Source organism: Melanostigma gelatinosum (assembly GCF_949748355.1).
Source record: "Melanostigma gelatinosum genome assembly, chromosome: 15".
In the NCBI taxonomy this organism is placed as follows: domain Eukaryota; kingdom Metazoa; phylum Chordata; class Actinopteri; order Perciformes; family Zoarcidae; genus Melanostigma; species Melanostigma gelatinosum.
In genome coordinates this window covers 1152367-1180116 of record NC_136648.1, presented here as the reverse complement: position 1 = coordinate 1180116, position 27750 = coordinate 1152367, and the positions used below count along the sequence as shown (strand labels likewise).

The following is a 27750-nucleotide window of genomic DNA, read 5'->3' as shown; positions in this document are numbered from 1 at the left end:
ATGTCCCGCCTCGTCCTCTTGGTGTCCGTCACCGTCGCTCTGTGGTCGGCGGCGGTGCTCAGCCTGTCAGGTGGGTGGATCACTGTGATGGATCACTGTGGATCACTGTGGTGGATCACTGTGGTGGATCACTGTGATGGATCACTGTGGTGGATCACTGTGGTGGATCACTGTGGTGGATCACTGTGATGGATAACTGTGGATCACTGTGGTGGATCACTGTGGTGGATCACTGTGGTGGATCACTGTGGTGGATCACTGTGGTGGGTCACTGTGGTGGATCACTGTGGTGGATCACTGTGATGGATCACTGTGGTGGATCACTGTGGTGGATCACTGTGGATCACTGTGATGGATCACTGTGGATCACTGTGGTGGATCACTGTGGTGGATCACTGTGGTGGATCACTGTGGTGGATCACTGTGGATCACTCTGGTGGATCACTGTGATGGATCACTGTGATGGATCACTGTGGTGGATCACTGTGATGGATCACTGTGATGGATCACTGTGGTGGATCACTGTGATGGATCACTATGATGGATCACTGTGATGGATCACTGTGGTGGATCACTGTAGTGGATCACTGTGGTGGATCACTGTGATGGATCACTGTGGTGGATCACTGTGGTGGATCACTGTGGTGGATCACTGTGGTGGATCACTGTGATGGATCACTGTGGTGGATTACTGTGGTGGATCACTGTGGTGGATCACTGTGGATCACTGTGGTGGATCACTGTGGTGGATCACTGTGGTGGATCACTGGGGTGGATCACTGGGGTGGATCACTGTGGATCACTGTGGTGGATCACTGTGGTGGATCACTGTGATGGATCACTGTGGTGGATCACTGTGGTGGATCACTGTGATGGATCACTGTGGTGGATCACTGTGGTGGATCACTGTGGATCACTGTGGTGGATCACTGTGGTGGATCACTGTGATGGATCACTGTGGTGGATCACTGTGGTGGATCACTGTGGTGGATCACTGTGGTGGATCACTGTGATGGATCACTGTGGTGGATTACTGTGGTGGATCACTGTGGTGGATCACTGTGGATCACTGTGATGGATCACTGTGGTGGATCACTGTGGTGGATCACTGTGATGGATCACTGTGGTGGATCACTGTGATGGATCACTATGATGGATCACTGTGATGGATCACTGTGGTGGATCACTGTGATGGATCACTGTGGTGGATCACTGTGGTGGATCACTGTAGTGGATCACTGTGGTGGATCACTGTGATGGATCACTGTGGTGGATCACTGTGATGGATCACTGTGGTGGATCACTGTGATGGATCACTGTGGTGGATCACTGTGATGGATCACTGTGGTGGATCACTGTGATGGATCACTGTGGTGGATCACTGTGGATCACTGTGGTGGATCACTGTGGTGGATCACTGTGATGGATCACTGTGGTGGATCACTGTGGTGGATCACTGTAGTGGATCACTGTGATGGATCACTGTGGTGGATCACTGTGGTGGATCACTGTAGTGGATCACTGTGATGGATCACTGTGGTGGATCACTGTGGTGGATCACTGTGATGGATCACTGTGGTGGATCACTGTGATGGATCACTGTGGTGGATCACTGTGGATCACTCTGGTGGATCACTGTGATGGATCACTGTGATGGATCACTGTGGTGGATCACTGTGATGGATCACTGTGGTGGATCACTGTGGTGGATCACTGTAGTGGATCACTGTGATGGATCACTGTGGTGGATCACTGTGGTGGATCACTGTAGTGGATCACTGTGATGGATCACTGTAGTGGATCACTGTGGTGGATCACTGTGATGGATCACTGTGATGGATCACTGTGATGGATCACTGTGGTGGATCACTGTAGTGGATCACTGTGATGGATCACTGTGGTGGATCACTGTGGTGGATCACTGTAGTGGATCACTGTGATGGATCACTGTAGTGGATCACTGTGGTGGATCACTGTGGTGGATCACTGTGGTGGATCACTGTGATGGATCACTGTGGTGGATCACTGGATGGGTCTTCAAAACGTTTAGTCAGTTAGTTCAGAAGTAAAGATGTTTGGATGCAGTTTGTATTTAAAGAGACACAAAACATCTGGAGGGTCTTATAACGGAGTACATGAGTGAACTAAACGAAACCAAACTAATGAACCAGGAGCCGCAGCAAAGCAGTCAGCAGGACACTGCTGGTGACAGTCTGGGCTTCATAGACTGGGAGCACTGAGAGCACTGGGAACACTGGGAACACTGGGCCCAGTGCTCCCAGTGTTCCCAGTTGACCTTAACGATCTGCTGCAACCCAGGAGGAGGAGGAGGAGACGCTGCTGCTGCTGCCAGGAGCTGAGCTCTCCTCTTCCCTCCGGAGCTTCGACTGCAGGTCCAAGGCTGCAGGTGAAGCCGGATCTGGGTCTGTCCACGGTGGACCGGTCTCTGCTGGAGGATCTGGGTCTGTCCACGGTGGACCGGTCTCTGCTGGAGTCTGAGCTGAAGGAGGTTCTGGTGAACCTGCATGAGTTCATCTGGTTTCACCAGAATCCGACCCGGTGGCTCCGATGACGAGCATCAAGAACAACTCTATAGAAACAGACCATCTTCTCTCTGATGGTCTCTGTACTGATGGAGGTCTGATGGAGGACCAGGACTACACTGAGACTGGTTCACATATAGGATCAGGACTACACTGAGACTGGTTCAGATAGAGGATCAGGACTACACTGAGACTGGTTCAGATAGAGGATCAGGACTACACTGAGACTGGTTCAGGACCAGATAAAAGTCAGTTAATAAATATAGAATTTCAAGGAAAAATTAATTATTGGCCTTTCAACGTTCATTCATTTTGGCTGATGAATACCATCCTCCTCGTGTCCCCCCTGGTGTCCCCCTGGTGTCCCCCTGGTGTCCCCCCCGTGTCCCCCTCGTGTCCCCCCTGGTGTCCCCATGGTGTCCCCCCTCGTGTCCCCCCTGGTGTCCCCCCTCGTGTCCCCCCTGGTGACCCCCTGGTGTCCCCCTCGTGTCCCCCTCGTGTCCCCATGGTGTCCCCCTTGTGTCCCCCCTCGTGTCCCCCCTCGTGTCCCCATGGTGTCCCCCCTGGTGTCCCCCTGGTGTCCCCCTGGTGACCCCCTGGTGTCCCCCTGGTGTCCCCCTCGTGTCCCCCTCGTGTCCCCCTGGTGTCCCCCTTGTGTCCCCCTCGTGTCCCCCCTCGTGTCCCCCCCGTGTCCCCCTGGTGTCCCCCTCGTGTCCCCCTGGTGTCACCCTGGTGTCCCCATGGTGTCCCCCTTGTGTCCCCCTCGTGTCCCCCCTCGTGTCCCCCCCGTGTCCCCCTGGTGTCCCCCTCGTGTCCCCCTGGTGTCCCCCTCGTGTCCCCCTGGTGTCACCCTGGTGTCCCCCCTGGTGTCCCCCTGGTGTCCCCCTCGTGTCCCCCTGGTGTCCCCCTCGTGTCCCCCTGGTGTCACCCTGGTGTCCCCCCTGGTGTCCCCCTGGTGTCCCCCTCGTGTCCCCCTGGTGTCCCCCTCGTGTCCCCCTGGTGTCACCCTGGTGTCCCCCCTGGTGTCCCCCTGGTGTCCCCCTCGTGTCCCCCTGGTGTCCCCCTCGTGTCCCCCTCGTGTCCCCCTCGTGTCCCCCTCGTATCACCCTGGTGTCCCCCTCGTGTCCCCCTCGTGTCCCCCTGGTGTCCCCCTCGGTTCCTTCAGTGTTCTCTGACCCTCCGGAGGCTCACATGCTGCTCCGCTCCCGTCGGTCAAACTCCTTCCTGGAGGAGCTGAAACCGGCGTCGCTGGAGCGCGAATGTGTGGAGGAAAGATGTGACTTCGAAGAAGCCCGAGAGATTTTCCAAACCAGGGAAGCGACAGTAAGACGTTTTACTGTTTACATGTTTCAACCGTATTCACTCATCTCGTCGCTGACCTTTCTGTTTTGTGTGTTGCCAGCTGGAGTTCTGGACGGTGTACACAGGTGAGGAACGCTGACCGGTGTGATGCTCCACCTGTCCATCATCTCTCTGTCCGTCCGTCTGTGTCCCTCTCATATCTTGAGAACCGCTCATCTCATCTCCGTCACACTCGGCAGAACTTTATGTCCGAATAGCATGAAGTGCGTTGACGACTTTGCTGCAATTTGACCTCAGAGTTCACCGTCAATGAACTGTTAATAAACTAGCGAACAGCGGCAGCAGCGGGGGCGGAGCTTCAGGGCTCGTGCAGACTTGAATATGTTGTTCACGGCGTTTACGGGTCTCGGCTTCTCGGCTTCTATTCATGAAGTCAGCTTCTATTCATGAAGTCAGCTTCTATTCATGAAGTCAGCTTCTATTCACCTGCTTTCATCTACATTCTACATTCTAAAGCCTTAAAAACATGAACGGAAACATAGCGAATCAAATGAATATAGAAAAACATTAAATATTAAAAAAAGATTATGATGTTGTTAGACCTGCTTCCTCTTGTTTTAATTTGAATAAAGGAAACTATTTAAGGCAAACAACAACAACAACAACAACAACAACAACGCCAAGACAGCAACCAGGAAGTATATTTATACCAATAATTCCAAACTGAAGCCGAATTTCTGAAATAACATTCTTCTTCTGTCGAGCAGATGATTGCAGCTCAGAGGGTTGGCCAGGTGAACACGCAGCATCACCTTCTTTTGTTGTATCAGTTTGGATTTGCAGCCTTTGTTCCAACAGTTTGTTAACGTTTGTAACGTCTGTTGAACGTTATTGTTCCCACTCGGCTGCTCTTCATTACGGTTCATACGATATGACGTCAACGCAGCAGAATAACTATAAAATAATGTGTTCGTTGTTTCCCTCGTGGACAGTTTGGTCTCTGAGCGGCCGCCCGCATGGCATTGTGGGTAATGTATTCACATGGCTGACTTGTGTTTCAGATGGGAACCAGTGTCACTCCCACATGTGTGTTCATGGATCCTGTGTGGATCAGTACCAAGACTACGCCTGCCGCTGCAACCACGGACACGAGGGCAAATACTGCGACCAGCGTGAGTCAGATGATCGATGTTCCTCTAACTCAGCTCATGATGACATGATGATAGATGTTCCTCTCACTCAGCTCATGATGACATGATGACAGATGTTCCTCTCACTCAGCTCATGATGACATGATGACAGATGTTCCTCTCACTCAGCTCATGATGACATGATGACAGATGTTCCTCTAACTCAGCTCATGATGACATGATGACAGATGTTCCTCTAACTCAGCTCATGATGACATGATGATAGATGTTCCTCTAACTCAGCTCATGATGACATGATGACAGATGTTCCTCTCACTCAGCTCATGATGACATGATGACAGATGTTCCTCTCACTCAGCTCATGATGACATGATGATAGATGTTCCTCTCACTCAGCTCATGATGACATGATGACAGATGTTCCTCTCACTCAGCTCATGATGACATGATGATAGATGTTCCTCTAACTCAGCTCATGATGACATGATGACAGATGTTCCTCTAACTCAGCTCATGATGACATGATGACAGATGTTCCTCTAACTCAGCTCATGATGACATGATGACAGATGTTCCTCAGTCAGAATGTCGTCAGATATATGAGCGATTAAATGGACGTCTGTCGTTTGTTCAGCTCAAACAGCCACGAACTGCTCGCTGGGTAACGGCGGTTGTGACCACGACTGTTGGGAGAGCGAGGACGGCCTCACGAGGAGCTGCAGCTGCGTGAGCGGATACAAACTGCACGACGACGCCAAGAAATGTGACCCGAAAGGTGAGGAAGAGAGGTTCCTTTGTCCACCCAGAAGAACAAATCCTGCTCTCACGTCACTTGTGCAGAAGAATCACTTAACTTGTGTGCAGGTGAGTCGTCCTGCGGTCAGCTGCTGATGAGTAGGACGTCCTACAGCAAACCGATGAAAGGCCTGCAGCCCTGGACGGTGGGAGGACACGTGGGAAAGAAGGGGGAGAGTCCCTGGCAGGTACCTCACCTGGTCTGCATTTTGTGACATTTATACTAAATGAATGCTACATTTATGCTACATTTATGCTACATTAATGCTACATTTATGCTACATTAATGCTACATTTATGCTACATTTATACTACATTAATGCTACATTTATGCTACATTTATACTACATTTATACTACATTTATGCTACATTTATGCTACATTAATGCTACATTTATGCTACATTTATACTACATTAATGCTACATTTATGCTACATTTATACTACATTTATACTACATTTATGCTACATTTATGCTACATTTATGCTACATTTATACTACATTTATACTACATTTATGCTACATTCATAATACATTTATACTACATTTATGTTATAACTGTGTGTAGTCCTCGTAGGGTTTTATCTTTGTTGCTGCACCTGAACTGCTGATAAGCTCACCTGCAACACACCTGCGTTATGTAGCGTTTCCATTCTGCACCTGTCAGCAATCAGCAGCCAACATGTCGATCAGAGCAGCGATGGTACACGTACTTATTTACTGATGAATACATCATGAATACATCGTGAATACATCGTGAATACATCATGAATACATCGTGAATACATCGTGAATACATTGTGAATACATGGTGAATACATCGTGAATACATCATGAATACATCGTGAATACATCGTGAATACATCATGAATACATCATGAATACATCGTGAATACATGATGAATACATCGTGAATACATGATGAATACATCATGAATACATCGTGAATACATGATGAATACATCGTGAATACATCGTGAATACATCATGAATACATCGTGAATACATCGTGAATACATTGTGAATACATGGTGAATACATCGTGAATACATCATGAATACATCATGAATACATCGTGAATACATCATGAATACATCGTGAATACATCATGAATACATCATGAATACATCGTGAATACATGATGAATACATCGTGAATACATCATGAATACATCGTGAATACATGATGAATACATCATGAATACATCGTGAATACATCATGAATACATCATGAATACATCGTGAATACATGATGAATACATCGTGAATACATGATGAATACATCATGAATACATCGTGAATACATGATGAATACATCGTGAATACATCGTGAATACATCATGAATACATCGTGAATACATCGTGAATACATTGTGAATACATGGTGAATACATCGTGAATACATCATGAATACATCGTGAATACATGATGAATACATCGTGAATACATCATGAATACATCATGAATACATCGTGAATACATGATGAATACATCGTGAATACATCATGAATACATCGTGAATACATGATGAATACATCGTGAATACATCGTGAATACATCATGAATACATCATGAATACATCGTGAATACATGATGAATACATCGTGAATACATCGTGAATACATGATGAATACATCGTGAATACATCGTGAATACATGATGAATACATCGTGAATACATCATGAATACATGATGAATACATCGTGAATACATGATGAATACATCGTGAATACATGATGAATACATGATGAATACATCGTGAATACATGATGAATACATCAAGAATACATCGTGAATACATGATGAATACATCGTGAATACATGATGAATACATGATGAATGCATCGTGAATACATGATGAATACATCGTGAATACATCATGAATACATGATGAATACATCGTGAATACATGATGAATACATCGTGAATACATGATGAATACATGATGAATACATCGTGAATACATGATGAATACATCAAGAATACATCGTGAATACATGATGAATACATCGTGAATACATGATGAATACATGATGAATGCATCGTGAATACATGATGAATACATCATGAATACATCGTGAATACATGATGAATACATCGTGAATACATGATGAATACATCATGAATACATCGTGAATACATCATGAATACATCGTGAATACATCGTGAATACATGATGAATACATCATGAATACATCATGAATACATGATGAATACATCGTGAATACATCATGAATACATCATGAATACATCGTGAATACATGATGAATACATCATGAATACATCATGAATACATCGTGAATACATGATGAATACATCATGAATACATCATGAATACATCGTGAATACATCATGAATACATGATGAATACATCGTGAATACATCATGAATACATCATGAATACATCGTGAATACATGATGAATACATCATGAATACATCATGAATACATCGTGAATACTTCATGAATACATCGTGAATACATCGTGAATACATCGTGAATACATCGTGAATACATCATGAATACATGATGAATACATCGTGAATACATCATGTATTCATCATGAATACATGATGAATACATGGTGAATACATCGTGAATACATCGTGAATACATCATGAATACATGATGAATACATCGTGAATACATCATGTATTCATCATGAATACATGATGAATACATGGTGAATACATGGTGAATACATGGTGAATACATGGTGAATACATCGTGAATACATCATGAATACATGATGAATACATGATGAATACATCGTGCTGTAGAGAGAACGCAGGAATTCCGACTCAATTTAAAAGATCATTTCAATGTAAACGGGTTCTACAGCAGTGAGTTTGTGTGCAGGCGCTGCTGCTGAACGCCAGAGGGCGTTTTCACTGCGGAGGCGTCCTGATCGATGAGAACTGGGTCCTGACCGCCGCTCACTGCCTCGACAACAGCTTCCGATTCAGAGTACGACTGGGTGAGCAACATCACGACATCACCATCGAATCTCTTATTACATGTAGAGCAGCGAATCTTTACAAACAAAACAAAGGGAGTCAATGGGCCTCGAGCAGCATTTATTCTAAATGAATGCTACATTTACTTTAAATTAATGCTGACTTTAAATTAATGCTACATTTACTTTAAATGAATGCTTACTTTAAATTCATGCTACATTTACTTTAAATTCATGCTACATTTACTTTAAATGAATGCTTACTTTAAATTCATGCTACATTTACTTTAAATTAATGCTTACTTTAAATGAATGCTACATTTACTTTAAATTGATGCTTACTTTAAATGAATGCTACATTTACTTTAAATTCATGCTTACTTTAAATTAATGCTACATTTACTTTAAATTCATGCTACATTTACTTTAAATTCATGCTACATTTACTTTAAATTCATGCTACATTTACTTTAAATTAATGCTACATTTACTTTAAATTAATACTATATTTACTTTAAATTCATGCTACATTTACTTTAAATTCATGCTACATTTACTTTAAATTCATGCTACATTTACTTTAAATTAATGCTACATTTACTTTAAATTCATGCTACATTTACTTTAAATTCATGCTACATTTACTTTAAATTAATGCTACATTTACTTTAAATTCATGCTTACTTTAAATTAATGCTACATTTACTTTAAATTCATGCTACATTTACTTTAAATTAATGCTACATTTACTTTAAATTCATGCTTACTTTAAATTAATGCTACATTTACTTTAAATTAATGCTACATTTACTTTAAATTCATGCTACATTTACTTTAAATTCATGCTACATTTACTTTAAATTCATGCTTACTTTAAATTCATGCTACATTTACTTTAAATTCATGCTACATTTACTTTAAATTCATGCTTACTTTAAATTCATGCTACATTTACTTTAAATTCATGCTACATTTACTTTAAATTCATGCTACATTTACTTTAAATTCATGCTTACTTTAAATTCATGCTACATTTACTTTAAATTAATGCTACATTTACTTTAAATTAATGCTACATTTACTTTAAATTAATGCTACATTTGAACCATGATTCAAGAGGAGTTTTGGTCCAAAATTTAATTTCAATCGAGGACATTTAATTTCAAACATCAAACATTCTGCAGGTTAGTTTCAATAAATATTCAAGAATAAAGTTCCGTAACCCTCGACGACCAGCCACCGCGCTCGTGTCTCCTCAGGTGACTACGAGCGGCACAGAGACGAGGGCACCGAGGTGACGCTGAGGATCGAGAAGACCTTCAAACACCCGCACTACGACAGCCGGACGGTGGACAACGACATCGCGCTGCTTCGCCTGCAGACGCCCGCCCCCTTCTCCGAGTTCGTGACCCCCGTCTGCCTGCCGGGCCGAGAGATGGCCGAGCGGGTTCTCCACCTGAACGGCACCGTCACCGTGGTGACCGGCTGGGGCAAAGACAACCTGGAAAACGGCTCGTTCAGCTCGGCGCTCAACGTCATCGAGGTGCCGCTGGTGGACCGCGGCGTCTGCGCCCGCCAGATGTCCCACAACATCTCCGACAACGTCCTCTGCGCCGGGGTCCTCGGGCAGAGGATGGACGCCTGCGAGGGGGACAGCGGGGGGCCGATGGTCACCTTGTACCGGGACACCTGGTTCCTGGTGGGCCTGGTGTCCTGGGGCGAGGGCTGCGGCAGGGAGGACAAGCTGGGCGTCTACACCAAGGTGTCCAACTACAACCAGTGGATCAACGACATGCGCGAGAACTGGGACAAAGGACACAATCCAGAACCCCCGAGAGTCTGAACCACAACCGTGGATCCAGTCTGGTCTGTTAGATGAACCACATCATGGCCAGTTCGAGCAGCGATGTGACGCACTTTATAAATAAACTCATTCTGTCTCAAGACGCTTCGCTTTTCCTTTTTTCACCACAAAGACATGTCTTCACTGTTCTCGCCGCGTTAGCGATGTGGCTTAAAAATAATGGCATTTGATTTACGTTCCCCAGAGGATGAACCCTGACGACAAAACACCGTCCTCACTAATGTAGACGCTGTATCGATTACTGAGGGAATAAATCAAGAGAGAAGTAGAGTCATCTTCTCATAGACTTCTATACAACCAGAGGAGTCGCCCCCTGGTGGACACTAGAGAGAATGCAGCTTTAACACTTGAAGCTTTGACGTCACTTTAAAGAACCGGAGGTTGAATTCAATAAAAATTGCTCATTTGCGCAAAAAAGTTCGCTTGAGGTTGTTTCCCGTTGAAATGACCAACGTTACTGGAACAGGTGCAAACTAAGATCCAGTGGGAACTTCTTTGCCGAATAAATTCTGACAAAGCGAACATTTGAGTCACATGACTGATCAGCTGTTTCTGCTGCTGGCGTCTTCCTGGATACATATTTTATATCGTCTTCGTTTATGGACAAAACAATTAAAACCAAATGAAACTTCTTCTAGTTTAAAGCCTCCAGCGCCAACTTCTGACTTCGTCTCCGTATGAAGTTTGTGTTGTTAATAATGAAGTCGATGCAAAGACACAAGAAGAACTTCAGATGACTGGATGATGAACATTACTTTAACTTTATTCAATTCTTCAGCACATTAACAGACTCTTAAAGGGACGCAGCGTCACAGGTTTGACTTTTTGGTTTTTTTAACTCATCATTTAAACACGTTTGTATATATGTATACATATACATATATATACATATATATGTATATATATGTATATGTATACATATGTATATATATGTATATGTATACATATATATACATATATATGTATACATATACATATATATACATATATATACATATATATGTATATATATGTATATATATACATATATATGTATATATATACATATATATGTATATATACATATATATGTATATATATACATATATATGTATATATATGTATATATATGTATATGTATACATATATACACATATATATATATACATATATATACATATATATACATATATATACATATATATGTATATATATGTATATATATACATATATATACATATATATGTATATATATATATATGTATATATATGTATATATATGTATATATATACATATATATACATATATATGTATATATATATTGAGGTCTGACATGTTTCTAGTTCTTTAATTATTGCTTTTAATATAGCACCACAACATGAAGAAGACACCTGAGATTCACACCCTCACACACACACACACACACACACACACACTCTCTCTCACACACACACACACACACACTCTCTCTCACACACACACACACACACACACACACTCTCTCTCACACACACACACACACACCCTCTCATACACACACACACACACTCTCTCTCACACACACCCTCTCACACACACACACACACACTCTCTCTCTCACACACACACACACACTCGCTCACACACACACACACACACACACTCTCTCTCACACACACACACACACACTCTCTCACACACACACAAAGTGATGGATATGATCTACTAAATCATCAGTTATTCACAGTATTTGAACTTTGTGCTGTCGCTAAACAACCTGATGACCCCACAGACAGACAGCTGTGTGTGTTCAGGTGAACGTTTCCTGCATTAATATACATTTACATTAACAATGCAAAGAGTCTTTATTCAGGCATGTTATAGAGTTTAGTAGATGTTCTAACTGAACTCTGATCAAAGAGACAAAGATCTTCTGAACAACAGAAGAAGAAGAGAAGAAAGAAAATAAACAGGAACAACTTCCCGCTTCAGTGTCAAATAGTTTCACAATAAAAGCATCGCAGAGCAAGCTGGAGTTAACTTCATCAAAGCTCTTCTTCAGACTTCACAGTAGAGCCAGAAAGTTCATCCAGAGTTACTGATGGAACATCAGCTGATCTGATCACACTTTAAACCTCTTCATCAGTGGTCATGATCAATAAACATGTAAAACCTCTGGTGTCTGAATGGAACAGTTCGTTATCTGTTCAGAGTTATTATTGAAGAATAACATCGATAAAACAGCTGATTCATCAATCTGACAAACAATCCATATTAATAACAATACAACCCAGTCGTCATGTTGTGTGATACCGTTTGATTCATAATGTTATCAACCAAGAAAGAGCCTTAAAGCTGCAGCAACACTTTGCTCTTCTTTGACTCATCATCTCATCTTAGTTTCAGTGAAACCTCAGATAGTTAAACCTCAGACAGTTAAACCTCAGATAGTGAAACCTCAGATAGTTAAAGTTAAACCTCAGATAGTTAAACCTCAGACAGTTAAACCTCAGATAGTGAAACATCAGATAGTTAAAGTTAAACCTCAGATAGTTAAACCTCAGATAGTTAAACCTCAGATAGTGAAACCTCAGATAGTGAAACCTCAGATAGTGAAACCTCAGATAGTTAAACCTCAGACAGTGAAACCTCAGATAGTGAAACCTCAGATAGTTAAACCTCAGATAGTTAAACCTCAGACAGTGAAACCTCAGATAGTTAAACCTCAGATAGTGAAACCTCAGATAGTGAAACCTCAGATAGTTAAACCTCAGATAGTAAAACTTCAGATAGTTAAACCTCAGATAGTTAAACCTCAGATAGTTAAACCTCAGATAGTGAAACCTCAGATAGTTAAACCTCAGACAGTGAAACCTCAGATAGTTAAACCTCAGATAGTTAAACCTCAGATAGTGAAACCTCAGATAGTTAAACCTCAGATAGTAAAACTTCAGATAGTTAAACCTCAGATAGTTAAACCTCAGATAGTTAAACCTCAGATAGTTAAACCTCAGATAGTTAAACCTCAGATAGTTAAACCTCAGATAGTTAAACCTCAGATAGTTAAACCTCAGATAGTCAAACCTCAGATAGTGAAACCTCAGATAGTTAAACCTCAGATAGTTAAACCTCAGATAGTGAAACCTCAGATAGTTAAACCTCAGATAGTTAAACCTCAGATCGTTAAACCTCAGATAGTTAAACCTCAGATAGTTAAACCTCATAGTTAAACCTCAGATAGTGAAACCTCAGATAGTTAAACCTCAGATGGTGAAACCTCAGATGGTTAAACCTCAGATGGTGAAACCTCAGATAGTTAAACCTCAGATAGTGAAACCTCAGATAGTGAAACCTCAGATAGTTAAACCTCAGATAGTAAACCTCAGATAGTTAAACCTCAGATAGTTAAACCTCAGATAGTTACACCTCAGATAGTTAAACCTCATAGTTAAACCTCAGATGGTTAAACCTCAGATAGTGAAACCTCAGATAGTTAAACCTCAGATAGTTAAACCTCAGATAGTTAAACCTCAGATAGTTAAACCTCAGATAGTTAAACCTCAGATAGTGAAACCTCAGATAGTTAAACCTCAGATAGTTAAACCTCAGATAGTCAAACCTCAGATAGTGAAACCTCAGATAGTTAAACCTCAGATAGTTAAACCTCAGATAGTGAAACCTCAGATAGTTAAACCTCAGATAGTTAAACCTCAGATCGTTAAACCTCAGATAGTTAAACCTCAGATAGTTAAACCTCATAGTTAAACCTCAGATAGTGAAACCTCAGATAGTTAAACCTCAGATGGTGAAACCTCAGATGGTTAAACCTCAGATGGTGAAACCTCAGATAGTTAAACCTCAGATAGTGAAACCTCAGATAGTGAAACCTCAGATAGTTAAACCTCAGATAGTAAACCTCAGATAGTTAAACCTCAGATAGTTAAACCTCAGATAGTTAAACCTCAGATGGTGAAACCTCAGATGGTTAAACCTCAGATGGTGAAACCTCAGATAGTTAAACCTCAGATAGTTAAACCTCAGATAGTGAAACCTCAGATAGTTAAACCTCAGATACTTAAACCTCAGGTAGTTAAACCTCAGATAGTTAAACCTCAGATAGTGAAACCTTAGATTGTGAAACCTCAGATAGTTACACCTCAGATAGTTAAACCTCATAGTTAAACCTCAGATAGTTAAACCTCAGATGGTGAAACCTCAGATAGTTAAACCTCAGATAGTGAAACCTTAGATCGTGAAACCTCAGATAGTTACACCTCAGATAGTTAAACCTCAGATGGTTAAACCTCAGATAGTTAAACCTCATAGTTAAACCTCAGATAGTTAAACCTCAGATAGTTAAACCTCAGATGGTTAAACCTCAGATGGTTAAACCTCATAGTTACACCTCAGATAGTTAAACCTCATAGTTAAACCTCAGATAGTTAAACCTCAGATAGTTAAACCTCAGATGGTTAAACCTCAGATAGTTAAACCTCAGATAGTTAAACCTGAGATAGTTAAACCTCAGATAGTTAAACCTCAGATGGTGAAACCTCAGATAGTTAAACTCAGATAGTGAAACCTCAGATAGTTAAACCTCATAGTTAAACCTCAGATAGTTAAACCTCAGATAGTTAAACCTCATAGTTAAACCTCAGATAGTTAAACCTCAGATAGTTAAACCTCAGATGGTGAAACCTCAGATAGTTAAACCTCAGATAGTGAAACCTCAGATAGTTAAACCTCATAGTTAAACCTCAGATAGTTAAACCTCAGATAGTTAAACCTCAGATGGTGAAACCTCAGATGGTGAAACTTCAGATAGTGAAACCTCAGATAGTTAAACCTCATAGTGAAACCTCAGATAGTTAAACCTCAGATGGTTAAACCTCAGATGGTGAAACCTCAGATGGTTAAACCTCAGATAGTTAAACCTCAGATAGTTAAACCTCATAGTTAAACCTCAGATAGTTAAACCTCAGATAGTTAAACCTCAGATAGTTAAACCTCAGATGGTGAAACCTCAGATAGTTAAACCTCAGATAGTGAAACCTCAGATAGTTAAACCTCATAGTGAAACCTCAGATAGTTAAACCTCAGATGGTTAAACCTCAGATGGTGAAACCTCAGATAGTTAAACCTCAGATCGTTAAACCTCAGATAGTGAAACCTCAGATAGTTAAACCTCAGCTAGTTAAACCTCAGATAGTTAAACCTCAGATAGTTAAACCTCAGATAGTTAAACCTCAGATGGTGAAACCTCAGATAGTTAAACCTCAGATGGTGAAACCTCAGATGGTTAAACCTCAGATCGTTAAACCTCAGATAGTGAAACCTCAGATAGTTAAACCTCAGATAGTTAAACCTCAGATAGTTAAACCTCAGATAGTTAAACCTCAGATAGTGAAACCTCAGATAGTTAAACCTCAGATGGTGAAACCTCAGATGGTTAAACCTCAGATGGTTAAACCTCAGATAGTGAAACCTCAGATAGTTAAACCTCAGATAGTTAAACCTCAGATAGTTAAACCTCAGATAGTTAAACCTCAGATAGTTAAACCTCAGATAGTGAAACCTCAGATAGTTAAACCTCATAGTGAAACCTCAGATAGTGAAACCTCAGATGGTGAAACCTCAGATAGTTAAACCTCAGATAGTGAAACCTCAGATAGTTAAACCTCATAGTGAAACCTCAGATAGTTAAACCTCAGATGGTTAAACCTCAGATAGTGAAACCTCAGATAGTGAAACCTCAGATGGTTAAACCTCAGATAGTGAAACCTCAGATAGTTAAACCTCAGATAGTTAAACCTCAGATAGTTAAACCTCAGATCGTTAAACCTCAGATAGTGAAACCTCAGATAGTTAAACCTCAGATAGTTAAACCTCAGATAGTTAAACCTCAGATAGTTAAACCTCAGATCGTGAAACCTCAGATAGTTAAACCTCAGATGGTGAAACCTCAGATGGTTAAACCTCAGATCGTTAAACCTCAGATAGTGAAACCTCAGATAGTTAAACCTCAGATAGTTAAACCTCAGATAGTTAAACCTCAGATAGTTAAACCTCAGATGGTTAAACCTCAGATAGTTAAACCTCATAGTTAAACCTGAGCTGAGGTAAAGCTCACTCTCCTTCACTCAGTCAGTTCCTGTCTGTTCGTCTGCTTTCATTCTCAGTTTGTTTCTCAGCAAATAGAAAGTTATTGCGATTATTAAAAATAAAACCTCTTTCTTTAAATCTATAATTTAACGCTGTGACTCTGAGCAAACAGTCGCTGAAGATTAACGAACGCGTTGGTGGTTTGAGTCCAACGTGAATAAAAACAGAATAACTTTATCATTTCAAAGGAAAAGTAGCAACCACGACAACAAGGGGGTCCGCGGAATATTGTGGTTGATTAGACAACAAAAAATAAAAAATTCCATTATTGTACTAGTTCAGTATTGTGTGAAAGATAACAGGTATCTTTATGCATGGCAGTGGCACTAATAGGCCATCACTCATTTTAGTTTCCACATTCATGTTTAAAATGAAAACATCAGTTTGAATATCTTGTATGATGATTATCATGCAATTAACAGACAATGTTGATATCGGCGTTGGTATCAGCTGACAAGGTGTGTTTATGAATGTCAGCGGCACGGCCCCCCTGCTCACTGTACCGTACACCTGTTTAATATGAAAACATGAACATATCAACCTGTGTATTTGAACAGCTTCGTACTGAACGCACAATAAAGAGGTACACATGGCACTAGGCCCATTTAATATAAAACACAATGTTATAGAATATATGTCGTCGGGGTCCCTGCTCCATCTCTCTCAGTTCGGGGTCCTTGGCCTGAAACACGTTGAAGACCTCTGACTTACAGCCAATCACGGTCCGGTGTGAATGTTTAGGTTTGCTGTGAAAACAGTGAGAATGAACATTACAGTGAAATAAGAGACTTCTTTAACATTAATACAGTAATACATTAATACAGTAATACTGTGTCTGAGGAGGAAAGCTCTTCAGACACACATTATTCAAATCAGAGTATTTTTATATTTTAGAACACATTAAAGGTTTGGACCAAATAGTGATGTCATCAGCTTTTTACAAGTTATTCTAAAAACTCATTAATGGCTCATTATGATCCAAAACTGTACTTTATTTTATTATTAGTTAATTATATATATATATATACACAATAGCCACCAAAGTTCATATATACATATATTTATAAATATATATACACATATATATATTTATATACATATTTATTTTTACTTAATGTTTATTTCATTCATATATTTATTATAATAAATATGTTTGTTTCCTCTTACTTCTGTTCAATATATTAAGTTGTGTTGTAAAATAAAATAAATCACATTTAAATAAAGTCTAGACCTGAGTCAAGTGATATCATTTGTATGTTTATTAATATATTTCCTCCTATTTGTGGTCATTATATAATATATTATCATATATTAAATTCCTCTTTGAAGTGTTTTTTAAACAAAGAACAGATCAGGATTTATGTTTGAAATTAACTTTCATTAATTTCTATATTAAACAGTTAAACTTGCAGCTTTGAGTTTGACTGCTGCAGTTTAAAACATGTTCCCTGATGAGACTCAGAATAGATATTAATATTTCATATCAGTGCAATACTTTGACATAAGTTGTATCTCTGCAGGTTGAATCTTGTAGAAATGAACAAACACCGTTTAGAAACACGTGAAACACGTGAAGCAGAAACTCTTCTTTGATAAACAGACGAACAGAAAGAATCCGTCAGTGACGACAAAAATACAAAAACAAGTGAAGGAAGTGAATTTATTGTTGGGGTTGAAAATTCATCACACATGCAAACAGCGATGTGGAAGCCGTGGAGCATCAATATTTTATGAGCAAACCAGAGAAACAACAAAGAGAAAGAAAGAAGTGAAGGAACCGAACAATCTGTAGTTTCTGTACAGGTCCAAATATACTACAATATGTACTATTATACAACTGGACTACAGCTCATGTCAGCGTACAGCAGTCAGACACGACTTCACGTCTCTTACAGCAGCTTCCTGTCCACCCCACCGGCTAGCGTTAGCATGCTACGCTAACATTTTACCCCCTCAAAGTGCAGAGTCTCAGGTTTGATGTTTGTTCACCTCGACACCAAAATAAACCTCAGCGCCCAAAAACCAGAGAACAAGTCCAAATTCAAAAGTCAAACTTTCGGGTTTTAAAGTGAAAATAAATGGATTTTTCGGTAAAAGCAACAAATTTAAAGGTAAATGTAAAACTAATAGATTTGAGTTTTAAACAGATTTTAAGGCCTGAAGATAAGTTTCCCTCCAAAACAAAAGAAACGTGGAAAAACGTTTAGTTGGCAACAAAAGAGTAAACGGACTTTAAGTCACTTAAAGGAACAGTTCAACATGTTGTCATGTGACGGCTGTGATTAGCTTAGCTTAGCATAATGTCTATAGTCCGGCACAAAACGTTTTGAAACAAGCCAGGCTAGTTGTTCCCCCTTGTTTCTAGTCTTTGTGCTAAGCTAAGCTAAGCTAAAATAAGCTAAGCTAGCCCTCAACAAGAAGGAGAATAAGTGGATTTAACTGTGTTCCGTTTGTTTCAAACTGTTCAGCTTTTCAGATTCAGAACTTTTGGTTTAAAGAATCGTAGATAGTAAATCTTTTCTTGTTCAACGCATATTCTCTCACGTTAATTCTGACCGATGACGGACATTTCAACGTGTTTCAAAGAGTTGTTTTAGTTCTCAACAGGCAGAACTCCAGAATGAAACATGAACCTTCAGCCAGTTTATGAGCGAAGACAAATATCAGAGAAGGTTGTGAATCACAGGAACCCTGAAGGAGTCCTTCAGAACTTTAAACTCGTTCTACTCGCAGAGTCATGAGACCACTTCCTGTTTGTGTCTCGCAGCTCAGAGCTCAGCCGTGTGTTCGGACATGAAGAAGAAGAAGAAGTTCCTCTAGCAGCATGTTCTGTGATCAGCGTGTCGGTTCTGCTGGACGTGAACCATTGTTCTCGACTCGAGAGTCTTTAAAGAGAGCAACTTAATATGAGGCGACTTATTCACTCGTGTTTTCTTTTGGTGTTTTTCGATGTGAAGCACCTCGAGGATCAAACTCCCGTCTGGACCGTCAGCCTCCGTCTGCTCATCACAACACAAAGTGAGCAAAGAGCTTCCAGAGTCGCAAGTGTGGAGATCGTTGTTTTAATTCTACTATTCCAGTGAAGTGTTCTCATCACTGACTCACTGACCCTTAGAAACATGAATCTGAACATCTAGATTTGTTTGTTGTACGTTGGCGACACATGAAGGATTTCAGGCACTTTGAATCGTGTTAATAATGTGTAGAAGAAGTCTGACGCTCACGGGTCAAACACACAGAACGGATCTGAGTCTGGCTTTGGTTTACCAGCGAGAGGACACATAACAGTGTTCTTCATCAACACGTCGTTTCATCAGGGTATTTGGTCATAAAGGAGCCGTGTGTACGTAGTAAACATAAACTTCTAAATCACAAAACAATATCTGTGTTGTTACAGACACGCCCAAACTGAGCGATGTGTGTGAAGAGGACACGGAACGTTCTGGAGGTTTAGAACGTAAAGAAATAAAAGGAACCGGAGACAGAGACACTCTTTACCTGCAGGCTGGATTCAGCTGCTTCACATCAGTCACTCGTTCTCTGAGTGGTGACTGAAGCAAAAACATCAGTCCAGCTAACTCCTCCTGCTCCTGCTCCTGCTCCTCCTCCTGCTCCTCCTGCTCCTCCTCCTCCTCCTGCTCCTCCTGCTCCTCCTCCTCCTCCTGCTCCTCCTGGTGGCAGATTAAGACTGGAGAGGATCCTTCTAGCTCCAGAGATGCGACTCCCCGAGCGTCCGTTTCCTCATTCAGGATATTTAAGAGGACTGAAAATAATTTCTCTCAGAAGCAGGAATCAATGGATCAAAACGTTGTGTTTTATTATTTGGTCTCACGTGTTGACAGCTGAGATGAGAGCGTGTGCCAGAGAGTGCGTATAGAGTTCAAACACACACACACACACACACACACACACACACACACACACAGGGAGTGTGTGTGTGTGTGTGTGTGTGGGAGTATAACCACCTCGTGGATTATTGTCCCAGAGAGGTGAGGGGGGGGGACGGTCGGCTCGCTCTTTAGTCATGCAGTAAAGACGACGAAACACGATGACGACCAAAAGCTTGAGGATCTGACCTGAGGCGTTCTGGCGGGGCGAGGGGGCGTGGCTAAGGTCGGGGGGGGGTGATCAGGAGTGATCCATGGGTTCGGTGGCGTTGCTCTGCTCGCCGTCCTGACTCTCCATCTCCTCCAGTTCCTCCGTCTTCCCGTCCGGTTTGCCGGTCGCGGCCGGACGTTCGTCATCGTCGTCGTCCAGCGTGGACGCCGGTTGGCTAGCTCCCGTCTTAGTCCCGCCCCCTGCAGCGGTGTTGCTCTGCTGCTCCCTCAGGTGGCGCTCCATGGAGGCCTGGATGGAGGACACCATCTCCTGCAGCTTCCTCCGCTGCTGCTCCATCAGGCCGGGGTCCAGGCCGCGGCCGTCCTTCGTGGTGACGAAGCCCGGGGCCATGCGGACCAGCTCCCTGGTGGCGTCCTCGGGGATGTCCGACAGGTCCGGCGGGCCCCGGGACACGCTGGCGCTCAGGTCCACGCCGCTGCTGTGCTGGCGCGTGATGGGCCGGTGCTCCGGAGGGGAGGAGTCCCCGGCGCTGCCCAGAGAGTGGCCTTTGCCCTGGAAGGCGGTGACGCTCTGGAGATGCTCCTTCTTGCGGACAACGCCGCCGCTGCCGAGCCGCAGGGCGCCGTGGGACGGGCTGCCCTCTCTGCTGCCCCTGGTGGACGACTCGGAGCGCAGCTGCAGCAGCGCCTCCTTCACCAGCTCCTCCACGTCGGGGCCGACAGCGAAGTGGCCGGCGGCGTCCACGCAGAGCTCCAGACGCTCCTCCGCTGCGTTGTAAACGAAGGTTTTCCCCGTCAGGTGAGGCAGCGTGCAGTGCTTCCCGTCCATCAGGCCTGATTACAATAAGGGAGTTTAGGTTTAACAATAAAGTTATAACGTTAACCATCAGAGTGTAAATAAAGTTGAATGTCAACCATCACAGTGTAAATAAAGTTTTAACGTTAACCATCAGAGTGTAAATAAAGTTTAACGTTAACCATCAGAGTGTAAATAAAGTTTAACGTTAACCATCACAGTGTAAATAAAGTTTAACGTTAACCATTACAGTGTAAATAAAGTTTAATGTTAACCATCACAGTATAAATAAAGTTTTAACGTTAACCATCAGAGTGTAAATAAAGTTTAACGTTAACCATCACAGTGTAAAGTTTTAACGTTAACCATCAGAGTGTAAATAAAGTTTAACGTTAACCATCAGAGTGTAAATAAAGTTTAACGTTAACCATCAGAGTGTAAATAAAGTTTAACGTTAACCATCAGAGTGTAAATAAAGTTTAACGTTAACCATCACAGTGTAAATAAAGTTTAACGTTAACCATTACAGTGTAAATAAAGTTTAATGTTAACCATCACAGTATAAATAAAGTTTTAACGTTAACCATCAGAGTGTAAATAAAGTTGAACGTTAACCATCAGAGTGTAAATAAAGTTTAACGTTAACCATCAGAGTGTAAATAAAGTTTAACGTTAACTATCAGAGTGTAAATAAAGTTTATCGTTAACCATCACAGTGTAAATAAAGTTTAACGTTAACCATCACAGTGTAAATAAAGTTGTAGTGACTCAGTAAAACTTGTGTTTCTAGTCTCTGATCTCTGATCATGTTTCATTGTAAACAACCAATCAGTGTTTAGACCAACAGGAGGAGAGCTAGTAACGTTAGCAGCACCGCTAACGGCTAACCAACAGGAGGAGAGCTAGTAACGTTAGCAGCACCGCTAACTGCTAACCAACAGGAGGAGAGCTAGTAACGTTAGCAGCACCGCTAACGGCTAACCAACAGAGGTTCACTTCAGTTACACTATGATGCCTTCAGGCTCTGCTCAGTGAACATGAGTACTGGCTGAAGGTTCATTATAACGTTATCGTGATGTGTTCACATGTCATCTGTAAAATGTAGTTTTGGTGATGAACTAGAATAAATCTAGTAGTTTGAAGGAGATGTTTATGAATATAAAATAGATATTAGAGATGAATTATGATGTTTAACTTCTAACACGAGCTCTAAGCTCATTATTATACAGCATTAAAAATAATATGACAATAAAAATACAATCTATTATTTCATAATCATTTGAATTGTGTGTTCTTATGACGAAAAAAAACACGAATTACTACAACAAGGTAAAAGTACAACATTTAGTATTTTTGATGGTTTACTGACTTCAAAGCGTTTTTGGGACGATGGTGAGAATAAATATTGTGGATCCTTGTCGACCAGCTGAAGTAATCAAACATCTCTAAAAGTTATATTTTCTTTTGTAATGATCTGAAGCGTGAGTTTTAGGATCCGTTGCTTCTTTAAATGCTAACTTTAAATTCTTCTATATTTGTGCAAAACCTGAGTTTAACATTATGCTTTTTATCTCCAAATAATCAGGAGCGATCGCTCCTAAAAGCAATGAAAACTACCCGACGACAGCGGAATAAACCAGGTGACAACATGTTGAAGTACATCATGACGGACCGGTTCCTGTAGAGTCCGAGTTCACATGCAGCGGGTTTAGAACCCGGACCTAAGAACCCAGGAGTCAGGTTGTGTAGACGTACCCATGTCCTTCTTCACGATGTTGTAGAAGACGCCGCCCTGCTGGAACAAGTGAGGCAGCTTCCTTGCGTACGACCAGACGTCCTCACCTGGAACACACAGAGAGAGAGGAACCGGATTTAACCAGGCAGCCGAGACCCTGAACGCACCGCTGAACGACTGAGAATATCAGGATGTCATTAAACCAGCGGTCGCTTTGATTTCATCTGCTTCTGTCTCGTTTTTATAGTTTCATCTTTCACATGTGACAATATTTGTAAACTCGATTAATCGATGACTTGTCAATTATATTACATTATTATTAACGATTAAGACAATCAACGAAGTGGTTAGAGTATTGGGCTTTTGCGGAAACACTGATCGATATTTTTCATCATTTTATGACCGAAGAACAAATCGATTCATGAGCAACATGACTTATTAATCACTATTAACACTCGTCAGGTCTGTGAAACATTTCTCAATGTTTTTGTCAAAGTATGCGATCAGTTCTTTTGCTTTGTTTGGGAGCCGATGAACTGAAGCACATTTTGTTTGTATATAAATGTTAACATCAGAGCTCAGAGATTTAACAGGTAAATATTAACGGTTATGAATGGATTTGTTGATTAAATGATCAGCTGATCCATCAATAACTACTGCTTCATATCTTCACGTTAGTGACGTCTTCAGGTTTCTGGTCCGACGGATATTAAGTTCACGAGTCATTTTATTCCAACATTCTTCATTCTCTTCATGAGTCACTACTTATATAATACATCATATTATATATCATATTTAATTTGTCTCAACACGTCTGGAAAACTCCCCAAAATGAAGCTGCTGTGTTTTAATATTCATCAGATTCTGGAGTATTTATGAACCATAAAATCATTCAAACTAATCATTCATAGTTTTTATGTCTGAGCCTCATATCAACGTGTTGTAAAATGTTCGATGGTATCACAGCGTTCATGGCGTTGGTTCTTATACGTCGACATTTTGAAAAAGGGCCAGAAACATATTGTTATTATACTCATAACTATGTTTTCTTCAGCGTATAATCACCTGAAGCTCAGAGTCATCGTGTGTTCCTGTTTGAGCTCCTGCTCACGGGAAGTGCAGACAAAACCGTCGCTGTCACTCAAAATATGATGAATAAACAACAACAACGCTGGCGGCTGACCGCTCGCATACGCTCTGGAACTGTACGAAGATGAAGCGCCGCTGGAAACACGTCCGTGCCGTTGTTCAACATGTGACATGAGATCTGGTGTTCGTATCGTGAGAACTTCACTCAAGATTTACTTCCAGCGAGTAAGAAAGTCGTGAAACATTCCCCAAAAAAACAGGAACAGTGACTGGAACGTTGACAGTCAACGAGAATATATTCAATAAAAACCGGAAGAAATGCAACATATTTATATGAGATGTGACACCGACTACATGAACGCCTGATTACAATATGTTTGTATGAATGTTGAAATGACAACTACTCTGTTCATCTGTATTTATTTGTTTGCAAAACCAACTGAACTATTTGTGCAGATGTTAACTTTGTGAAAAACTCAATAAAATCAATAATGGAAACAATCCTTAGTTCTTAGTTGAGCTGAGATAAAGACTTGTGGTCACATGCTCTCAGTGGTCACGTGACTTTACCTGAACCGTGAAGAAGAAGCGTCATGAGGAGGCGTTTGATTCTTACCCATCAAGGTTGCCAGGAGACAGAGGGAGGACATCTCCAGGTCGATGCTGTCCTGGAGTTCGCGGCCGCTCGTCCTGCCGGACGTGACGGCGGCGTCCTCGCTCTTCGCGGCGTGCGAGCCTGAGGCGGCGGGCGCCTTGTCCTCGGGCACCCTCAGTATCTCCACCGTCACCCGGTCGCCGTGCTGCAGCGCCGTCGGCTCGTTCTCCTCGCCGTCCTTCGGAGGGGGCAGCTCTTTGGGCGGGAAGCCGTGGCGGATGCACTGCTGCGCCGGCGGCACGCCGAACTGGTCGGCGATGCTCCTCTGCAGCTCCGAGAAGGTGGTGTGGAGCTGCAGGGTCAGCATGGCCTGCCTGCCGTCGCTGGTGGTCACGCGGATCTTCTTCTCCTTGGTGGACGACGGGGAGGAGGATTTGGTCGGGGTGGCCGGAGCGGAGGAGGAGGAGGTCTCCGGTGAGCCGCCGGCGGAAGACGTCCGGCCCTTCTGCTCCTGCTGCAGCTTGTCGGTCCGCCTCTTCTGGGTGACGGCGGCCTGCTCGCTGATGCTCTGCTGGATGCTGCGCTCCGCCCGGCTCATCGTCAGCTCCTCCTTGTGGAGCGTCTTGGTTTTCTGACCGGTCAGGATGATCTTAGTGGGCGGCTGGGTGTCCGGCGGCGTCTCCGCGGCGTCGGTGAGGCGCCGGGTGTGAGCCCCGGCGATGGACACCGGGTTGTACTCGTCCGGGTTCTTCTTGGCGGTGTGATGCAGGATGGTGTTCACCACCTTCTGCACCAGGATCTCGCTGCCGAACTCCCCCGGGAAGTGCTTGGTAACCAGCTTCATGGCCACGTCGTACACGTTGCTGTTCAAAGCCGGCTCGGTCTCGTACTGGAACCAGTACACCGTCTCTCTCACCACCCGGCCCCCCCACTCCAGCGTGATGGGGAAGGCCTCGGGGAGGTTGTCGTACTCCTTCTCCTCCCAGTAGTGCTTGAAGCCGCACCCGCACTTCCCGCCCTGGGAGCGGGTGTTGGTTCGGTCCCCGTCCAGGTAGACCACCACCCCGTTGCCGCGGATGTGGCGCACCGACGTGCCGTGGCACCAATTGCAGGTGTTGAGGGAGCTGAGTTTGTAATCCGGGGCCAGGACGTCCCTCTGGGGGTCATAGGAGCACACCACGTTGTTGAGGGGGAAGCTGTAGTTCTTGTCCGGCCGCAGCTGGCCGTGAGTGGACTTGGCCAAGTTGTAGAGCTTCCCGCCGGGAACCAGCCACTCCGGCGGGACGTGGAGCTCGGAGAGGGCGCCGCAGATCAGGCAGCGGTGCAGCCGGTTCTCCGTCACAGACTTCTTCGCCGCCTCGGTCACCTCCTCGGGCTGGATGCCGATCACGCCGGTGCGCCTGTAGACGTACTGGTGCACGTCGGCCACCAGCGACGGGTGGATGCTGTGCTTCTCCATGAACACCTCCTCCATGGCGTTGACCAGCCGCATCAGGTATTTGTCCTGCAGGCTGCGGTCGCCGCCGATCACGCAGCTCCCGTCCGGTTCCAGCTTGATGTACTTCCTGATGAGCTCCTGAGGGACTCCCCAGGCCTTGGGCAGCAGGCGGGCCGGCAGCTGGGGCAGCACGGTGTTCTTGATTCCCACCAGAGGGATGTAGTGGTTCCTGCCCGAGCTGCTCCACGCGATGCAGATGGGCTTGTTGAGCTTCCCGTCTTTGCCCCGGCACTGCTCCTCGGCCACCAGGCCCGGCAGGAAGGTGGCCGAGTAATCCCCGGAGCTCCTCATCCCGCTCAGGGAGTCCAGCAGGATTATGGGTCGGTGGAGGACGTTGGCTAACCCAAATATGTGGATGTTGCGTAGTCCGAGCGGGACGCCCTCGGGCGGGATGAACAGGGGGTCGCACTCGTTGATGATGTCCTCCCACTCGGCGGCGTCGATAAAGTCCTGAAAGAGGGCCTTGTAGCAGTCCAGGTTCTGCTTGAAGTTCTGTTTCAGGTTCTCCCTCAGGGCGTGCCAGAACAGTTCTCTGCCCACCAGCGCTCTGGACACGGCGTGGACCAGACAGTGCCCGTCTCCGTCCACGTGGACCGGGATGAGACATTCCCCGCTGCCGTTGGCCTTCTTCACCTCCTCCAGGGTGTCGTGGAGGTATACGAGGCTGCCCGACCGGTCCTTGCCGTAGCCCATGGTGGCGACGTGCTCCGGCTCGATCAGGAACGCCCGGTCCCCCAGGAGCGAGCAGTCGAACATCTCGCCCTGGTTCATGTCCCTCAGCAGCTTGGCCTTACCGGTCTGCTTGTCCATTCCGTACCTGGTGAGCACCGGGGACAGCAGCTTGCAGTGGTAGTTGGACAGACCCATCACCTTCACCAGCTCCGTGCCTTTCTTAGGGGCCCCCGTGACGCCCAGCAGGGCGTTTCTGAGCAGGTTGTGGAGCACCACGTCCGGGTCGGTCACCTCCTCCACGGTTAACAGGTTCTTCTGCTCGTGCCGCTGACCGCACTCCGTGCACTCGATGCTGACGGAGCCGTGAGCCGGGAAGAACAGCCTCGCCTGGCATTTCGGGTCCGGACAGGTACCGGACAAGACACGCTTGTCTCTCTTCTTGGAGCTCTGCAGCAGCGACATGGCGGGAGGAGGAAGAAGAGAAGCCGAGCACGAGCGTCAGCGTCACTCAATCATGACAGTCGACCTCCGGCGACGCTTACCGACAGTTATTCACCACAAAACACACAAGCAACA

General features: G+C 43.6%; 2 protein-coding genes across 3 annotated transcripts; one reads left to right on the top strand and one right to left on the bottom strand.

Moving 5' to 3' along the window:
* On the top strand, positions 1-10589 carry proca (protein C (inactivator of coagulation factors Va and VIIIa), a; the record flags this gene model as incomplete). The annotated part of the gene is made up of 8 exons (XM_079285794.1): positions 1-70; positions 3709-3866; positions 3946-3970; positions 4907-5017; positions 5631-5771; positions 5861-5979; positions 8650-8767; positions 10006-10589. 8 exons carry the CDS (start codon positions 1-3, stop codon positions 10587-10589), a joined length of 1326 nt encoding a protein of 441 aa, XP_079141920.1.
* Positions 10590-17455: 6866 nt separating this feature from the next.
* On the bottom strand, positions 17456-27750 carry vcpip1 (valosin containing protein (p97)/p47 complex interacting protein 1). 2 transcript variants are annotated; one of them, XR_013772624.1, is made up of 4 exons: positions 25026-27750; positions 23341-23427; positions 20230-21623; positions 17456-17477 (listed from the first exon to the last, which is right to left on the bottom strand). XR_013772624.1 is itself a non-coding variant. In XM_079284443.1 (3 exons), exons 1-3 carry the CDS (start codon positions 27634-27636, stop codon positions 20860-20862), a joined length of 3462 nt encoding a protein of 1153 aa, XP_079140569.1. In that variant the 5' UTR covers positions 27637-27750; the 3' UTR covers positions 18402-20859. The 2 variants fall into 2 exon arrangements, 1 of the variants encoding a protein (XP_079140569.1); XM_079284443.1 differs by lacking the exon at positions 17456-17477 and having other exon boundaries at positions 18402-21623.